The following is a 7,188-nucleotide window of genomic DNA, read 5'->3' on the forward strand; positions in this document are numbered from 1 at the left end:
GTCGACCGCGTTTCTCAGCATGAGGAAAACAGCTTTTTGCCGTGCAGTCTGGGCTTGAAGAAGGCTCCTGTTGAGGAGTAAGAGGCGTGGGGGGGGCCAGGTCTGGGCACCACACAGGCAAAGGCGCCTTTGTGGGGGGGTGGTTTGGGAGCTCACAAAAGCAGCGCAACAGAATGGGATGTGGCAGCACAGCCGTTGTTTCACCCCGGTGGTGCTAGTTTGGGAGGCCTGAGCCTGCTCTCCATTCAGGCTCGGCCAAAGTACACCTAAGCACTGCTGGCAGGCACAGCCCTCCGCAGAACTGCAGGCACGTCTGTATGCTAGTAAAGGAGGCATTGAAAAAGAAGGTAGAGAAAGAAAGAAGGTAAGACAACATACCAAAATGAACTAAGCAGTAAAGTATCTCTAACTATTGCAATCTAGAGAAACATTGACAAAGATGTTGGAGGATTAGACTTGTAAGACTTTCACAGAGACATTCAAGGAGTTGGTATCTGTCTCAGCAATGCTACACAGGAGACATGCCAGACACAAGGATTTGAAGAGTTACAGGGGGAGAGGGACTATCAAAGGCAGTAGTAGGGCCCCTTTGTCTCTTTTCTTGGGCTGCTTCTGTGTCTTTGTTCAAGATTTATGTTAGGAGTTTAGTTAAGACACCGCAAAGATTTTTAGTTCCCAGGGTAACTGGGACAGTTCCCAGTCTGTCATGGTTTTGGAGAGGGCCCACTCCATAGCTAGATGCATTGTGTTCAGAAGGAAGTCATTACAGTAGAAACAGATTAGCAGGCATACCTGCCCTAGCAGCATTTTGACAATGTACTTTTCTTGCTTTTGAGAGACTGCAGCACCTTTCTGGCAGTGTCTAGACAAGACTTTATTTCAAGAGAGGCATTAATCTTAAAAACATTTTTGCATCAGTTAAATGCCAGAATAAATAACATCAAGCATGTGCCATATGTTCTCCTCCATTGTACAGCCTAACCATTCATCAGCTTTCTTTGCCTCCCTGCATCCCCCCTTGCCCTCAACCAGGATGACATTGCCCTTGTCAGAGCTCAAATTACACAATTCAGCAGAACTGGACAGTGTTTAGCCTTCAGAGTCACATTATTGATTTGAAGTTCATGCTTAACAAATGGTCTCTCTTCTCCTTTAATGTTTGTAGTGGACATCAGTAGAAATCAATATGTATCCCTGTGGGGAGAATAGCAGTCACTGAAGTGTTATGAATTACAAAATAAAGTTGCATTTTTGTTTGGTTGATTTTGTTGTGGTTTTTGTGGTTTGTTTTTTAATTTCAACTCAATCCTGGTGTTAAAGGTCAGAAAAACTACTGAAAACAGCTGAGCCTTGGAAATAGCAAGCTTTCTTAAACTCTGTCCTTTTAAAACTTTGCAAAAGAGTCCCATCTCTCCCTGGGTGCTATCCCTTTGCACCATGCTAGCAACAGAAAGGACATCTGAAGATCATACAGCCTACACAGGAAAGTTCATATGAGCCTTGAGACAACTAGGCAATCATCATAAAGTGGGATTATTTTTCACCTAATTTGAGCCACTTAATTATCCATCTAATCTAAACTTGTCTTTAAAGCCTCCTCCATTGTCAGGGCATAGAGAGCAATGAACCTGCAGAGAACAGCCCATCACAGTCCATGGTTATCTCTGAAAAGTGGGAAAAATTGTCTTTCTTCCTATCAACCTTAGCCAATACACTGGGAGTGGAAGTGGAGACTATTCCTAGCTTTTAAATAGGAATCCCAGTCATGTTGTTAGGGTATAGCAATTCTCCTGTGTCCTCTCTCATTCCTATTTACTGATGAGGAGAATGTTTAGAGAAAGTGAAGTGGGGAATGGGCCCCACAGAAGCACTAAAATTCATAAATTAGCCTATATGGCTGTTGGCAACTAGTGCCACTGAAAACAATCTCCAAGCAATTATATTTTGTAGGGATTGCATAGCTGGCTGCTGCCGGGTATGTGGGATGCAAAGAAAGATTAAAAACAACCTTTGCATTTCCTTTCCTGAGTTGTGCTTTGTGCTTAACCACAAACAGGGATTTCAGACTGTCTCTGCAAAACTGAAAATAACTGAGAAGTTGGTAAACAAGTGCTGAAATGTGAGAGGCTTACCCATTTTCTGGGAGTTCATTTGTCAGCAATGCCCTTGTACTGATTGATTGTCTAGCAACATTCTGCATGTTCAAACTCAGGGCTAGAGCATGTTGCAAGAGGCATTAGAATATAGCATGATTTGGAGAGGAGTATACCAGAAGGCAAGTGAGCTCTCAGTAACAACTTTTAGCTAACAGCCTCAGTTATCATCAGCAATTATTGACAAAAATCTAGTCATCCTAGGTGCACAAAATTTAATTCACCTCCCTTTCATATTTCAACTATTCCTGTTAAATTCAACAGGACTGCTTGGACAGCAATAACTCTAATTTGATTTGATTGGCCAAACTTGAACAAAATGTTAAATACAAACCTGTTTTCACACTAAATTGCAACTTGCAAGGCTAAGCAAGCTGTGTGTTTGATCATTCGGTGGTTATGTATTTAATTCAGTTATAGCTTTTCCTCTCAAATGAAGAAAAAATTTGTTTCTAATAGGATTTTACCATTACTACAGATCTCAGGGTTTTTTTACAGGCTCAACTAGCTCAAATTGAGCAAGTTTCTTCTATAGACAGAAGGTAAATAAATGCCTAGCCAAAAAAAAAAAAAAAAGAGGAATAACATATTCACTAGAGTGTCAAAATCTTACCTGTGCAATTGTAATGTGAGGTCTTGTCAGGGTAACATTGGCCAGATTGGGAAGAGGGAATCCTTTTGACAGTTTAGCTTAAAAAAAAAGACAAGCACAGTAATTTAGGTATGCATTGGAAAGATAAATACTTGCCCTTCAACAACACTTTATCCAGAGATTCCTGGGTCATTTCCAACAATTAACCTTTGCAAGCAACCCTAGGAGATAGATATAATGCTTATTTACCCATTGGGAAAAAGAATTACAGATGTCTTTCTCTGGGAAGAGCATTGCAGCCAAACCAAGGCATTTTATGTTCAACACATTACATACGCAGTGATTTGTCCCTACTGACCTGAGGGATTGTCAATACAGCTCTAGCATCATTAGAACCTGTTCCCATTTGTCTCCATTAATTAAGGAAGGTGCAGTTCATCCCGGTACAGAGGGCTGGCACAAAGCTATGTCTCCCTCCAGGGCCTTAAATAAGATTTATGAGAGGCAAAAGCCCTGTGCTGGTCTAATAGAGAGGAATGTGTTTCACACAGAGTGACTGCAGGCAGGTGTGCAGACTAGAGACACATCCTTCCCACCGATGCATCAGGGCCACCTTGAGTAAGGTGAATTACAAGTTTCCAAGCCCTTTTTGCAGAACAGTGCCAGTGAGAGGACATACTGACACCCCTACAAATCAATCTCCCCCTTCCTCTGCTTAGTGACCGATGGTCATTTTCCGCTCAAGTTAATGGGAACTGGAAGCTTAAGCAGAAAGTCAGTAGAAGCTCCTAGAACCACCCACTCTGCTGGATGCTTTTAGCTGATGCTTTGAATTACAGCCTTACCATTAACTGATGGAATGACTTCAGTCTGTAAAATGTAAGACAGGATGTTCTCCAGAAGTGAGATCTGCCACAGACAAGAAAACTGAGTTAGCCATCACTGCCTGATGGCAGCAGAACTGTCATGCTCAAATCCTGGATGGAAGCTCATGTTCAACTAACATCTCTCATTTGGGCCAAAAGGGTCATAAGTTCAAGTGAACTTTGGATCTTAAATCTTTGGAATGATGCAAAGGAAGTGAGATGCAAAAAGGCTTTCATCATGCTTGGACAACATTTCAATTTAAAACAGTCTATTTCCTTTATTTGGGACATAATTTATCACCAATAGCAAAGCAGGAGCAGAACAGTTTTAATCCTTTCTCCTCAGCTACTCAGAACTGATTGATTGTAGTCAGAATTAAAGACTCTCTGCGGAGGCAGGGTTTTCCCCTGCAAGGCTATAACTGCACTATTTCAGGCATCTGAGACTAGTATTTTGGCTCCCATTCCCTACTGTAATTCTGAGCATCTGTGATGAGCACCACCACACCAAAAGGAGTGCCTCTGCCTCAGTCGTGCACAAGGTTGCTGACAGCACACTGCTCCGTCTGCTGCTACAGTTCAGATTACTGCTGTGCATTTCACCGTTATGATTCAAGAGATCTCTCTGCTTACTGATGAAATACAGTACAGTAGTCAGGGGAACTACAGAATATCATGTTTTCAGAGCACCAACTTGCTCCAAAGAATATACTTTTAAGTCCGCAGCAGAGAGGTGGCTGCCAGAAGACAGGAAAAGAGCCACCCAGGAATGAAGCCAAAGGATTTAGAAATACAAATAAAATTGAGCTGCTTACTCTTTAGCTTTATATCACTGATATTCCTGGCTTGCATTTTCTATGTGCTTAAACTATCCACTTACCTCAAAAAAACCAACGTTGGAGTGGGCTAGGGAGAACTGGAGCCTGAGGGAAAGAAGTGAAACAAGATGAGTCACTACAAAGGAAAAGCACATCCTATTCTAGTCATGTGCAGGCACTACTGCAGAGCTCCAGGCCTCGAGAATCATCTGTAGAATCATCTTCCAAGATACTTTGGAAGCAATATATTTTACACAATGCATACTGCCTTACAGAGAAAGATGTGGGTTTCTTAGGGCACTGCTGAGCACACATGCAGAAGTGAATGCTAGAAGGGCTGTAGCCAGCTATGTGAGTGCACTTCTCCCTCTGTACTGTATTTTGGAAATCCTATTGACAATGGACTTTACCAAGGACTTGCAGGCTCTCAGATATTTTGCAAGGATTTTGGTACATCTGCATAATACTTTGATGTAAGCCTTACTGGGATGGGAAGAAAAAAAAAAATCTGTTCATCATATGGTAATGCTGCTGATGGCTGTGTTGCTAATGTCTGTTTTCAAATTCAAATACTTATTCAGTACATACTCAAATATCCAAACACATATTCAAAACATGATTTGAGTTTCCACAGAACCAGCACCCCAGCTATCAGCATACCATAGATGTTTCTCTCTGAATGTTGTTGCACTATTCACCTTAAATTCTTAGAATCATAGAATCATTAAGGTTGGAAAAGACGTCAAGGATCATCAAGTCCAACCCAACACCACCTAACTCACTGAACCATGTCCCTAAGCACCACATCTACATGTTTCTTGAACACCTCCAGGGATGGTGACTCCACCACTTCCCTGGGCAGCCTGTTCCAATGCCCGATAACTCTTTCAGTGAAGAAATTTTTTCTACTATCTAGCCTAAACCTCCCCTGGTGCAACTTGAGGCCATTTCCTCTTGTCCTATCACTTGTTGCTTTAGAGAAGAGGCCAGCACCCACCTCACTACAACCTCCTTTTAGGTAGTTGTAGAGAGTGATGAGGTCTCCTCTCAGCCTCCTCTAGACTAAAAATCCTAACATCTGTGTGCCCTGATTAACTCTGCATATTCTTAACCCTATAACTGTCTTCCCAAGGGACTTTGTGAAATCAGGGTCCCAATTCCCAGCTGTGAGGTCCTGCTATACAGAGCTTCTCTCTGTAAAATGTGAGATGTTAGATGTCTAAATGTCCAAGCCTCTGGTCTGCAGCTTTCTGACCCTTGGGAGTTGCAGTGCCTTAGCTGGAAAATCTCTGCTATAAGAATATCAGCATAGGGGAACTGCAGGGGCCCAGATTCTTGACAGTGTCCCTCTGCACTTTCCTAGTGGCACAGGTGGGCTAGAAAGCAGTTGCATCTCACCAGCTGGAAAGGCATGAGGGAAGCTCTCAAATGATTCATGGTCATCATAACTGCCCTGCATACCTCATTTAGCTAGCTCAGAGGGGAGAGTAGATGTCAGGCGCCAAGAAGTCCAACGAGACCACTGCCCTGCAGCAATCCACAGGCGGTGGGCAGTCCCTTGGGGACTGTGGCAGTTGTCACAGAGAAGCTTCCTGACTGCTCTAAACTATACAAGTACAGCCACACAGAGAATTAGAGATATAATGCAAACGAACTCACCAGGGAAACACGTTCATTAAATTATGGTTATTTGATAATATGCCTAAACTGCTAATGTTGGGATTGCTAACACTGTTTTCCAAAAGGCTGGAAATCCTTTCCATCCTAGGCTGAATTACCTGTTCAAACATAGTGAGCCCATCAATTTCTGGTCAAATACATTCAGAGCAATGCTGGTGTTGGCTGCCTGCAGAAGAAAGAAACCATGGGTTACCAGACATAAAAACCCAGAACCCTTGCTGAGAATTAGTCACAAATACAGAAATACCATCTTGTGGTTATATATGGAAGCTGTTTCATGTAGATGCAGCTTCCTCCCTAGCCCATGGCCCATGCAAGGCTGCACATAGTAAATGTCTGCTTGTCTGAATGGCGCTGACAAGAGCTGAAATGTGGGTAGTGAGATTTCACTAGTCAAAGACATTTTCAGTTAAATGAACAAGTTGACAAGAGGTATGACTCATGCCTGCAAATCTGTCCTTACAGAGAACAAAACTTTGGTTAATCAGAGTCGCTATATGTTTGGATTTTTGTCCATCTAAAGGAAAATGTTCTTTGCCATAGAAATGTCCTATAGGTTAAGTGGGGCCACATAGGCACCACCTGTGACTAGGGGTCACAGAGTGTTTAAATACTAGAAATCTGGTACTTTGTTTCTTGTACAGAGTTTTAACAGAAGGAAGGAACAAACATTTAACCCATGTTAAACATCACCTTTTTCGTTGTACTTACTATGTTCATTGTGAACAACGACTGGGTGGTGGAATCTGGCAGAACAGCAAACACCTCCATGGAGCCTTGAATCTCTACCGTGAAGGAATCCTGCTCTAAACTGATGATAGGTATTTCAGTAGCCATTAGCTTCAACATCACTGGGTAAGGTGTAACTGAATATTTGGCTACCTGTAAGGTTCCAAGACAAAAAAAAATACAGAAGAATGCTTTTCTTGCAGAACAGATCAGAACACTACATTTCTCATTCACAAAGCAATCATTTTGAAGTAGTTCCTTAAGACAAAGTTAAAGACAGTTCCTAACATAAGATTACTTCAAGCAAGCGGGAGGTAGAAGTTTTCTCTGGTGATAAATTAACAGTCTTT

General features: G+C 42.2%; 1 protein-coding gene across 1 annotated transcript in view; it reads right to left on the minus strand.

The window, feature by feature from the left end:
* Positions 1 to 1,152: 1,152 nt before the first annotated feature.
* The window catches only part of LOC104469223 (BPI fold-containing family C protein-like), a 15,413-nt gene continuing 9,377 nt past the window's right edge, over positions 1,153 to 7,188 (minus strand). The window contains exons 10-15 of the mRNA XM_010083663.1: positions 6,821 to 6,991; positions 6,208 to 6,275; positions 4,492 to 4,534; positions 3,591 to 3,654; positions 2,767 to 2,843; positions 1,153 to 1,194 (exon numbers count right to left, since the gene is read on the minus strand). Of these exons, the coding sequence (XP_010081965.1) occupies positions 1,153 to 1,194; positions 2,767 to 2,843; positions 3,591 to 3,654; positions 4,492 to 4,534; positions 6,208 to 6,275; positions 6,821 to 6,991 (465 nt within the window). The remainder of the gene's footprint in view (positions 1,195 to 2,766; positions 2,844 to 3,590; positions 3,655 to 4,491; positions 4,535 to 6,207; positions 6,276 to 6,820; positions 6,992 to 7,188) is intronic.

Source organism: Pterocles gutturalis, unplaced genomic scaffold (genome assembly GCF_000699245.1).
Source record: "Pterocles gutturalis isolate BGI_N339 unplaced genomic scaffold, ASM69924v1 scaffold32966, whole genome shotgun sequence".
Lineage (NCBI taxonomy): Eukaryota > Metazoa > Chordata > Aves > Pterocliformes > Pteroclidae > Pterocles > Pterocles gutturalis.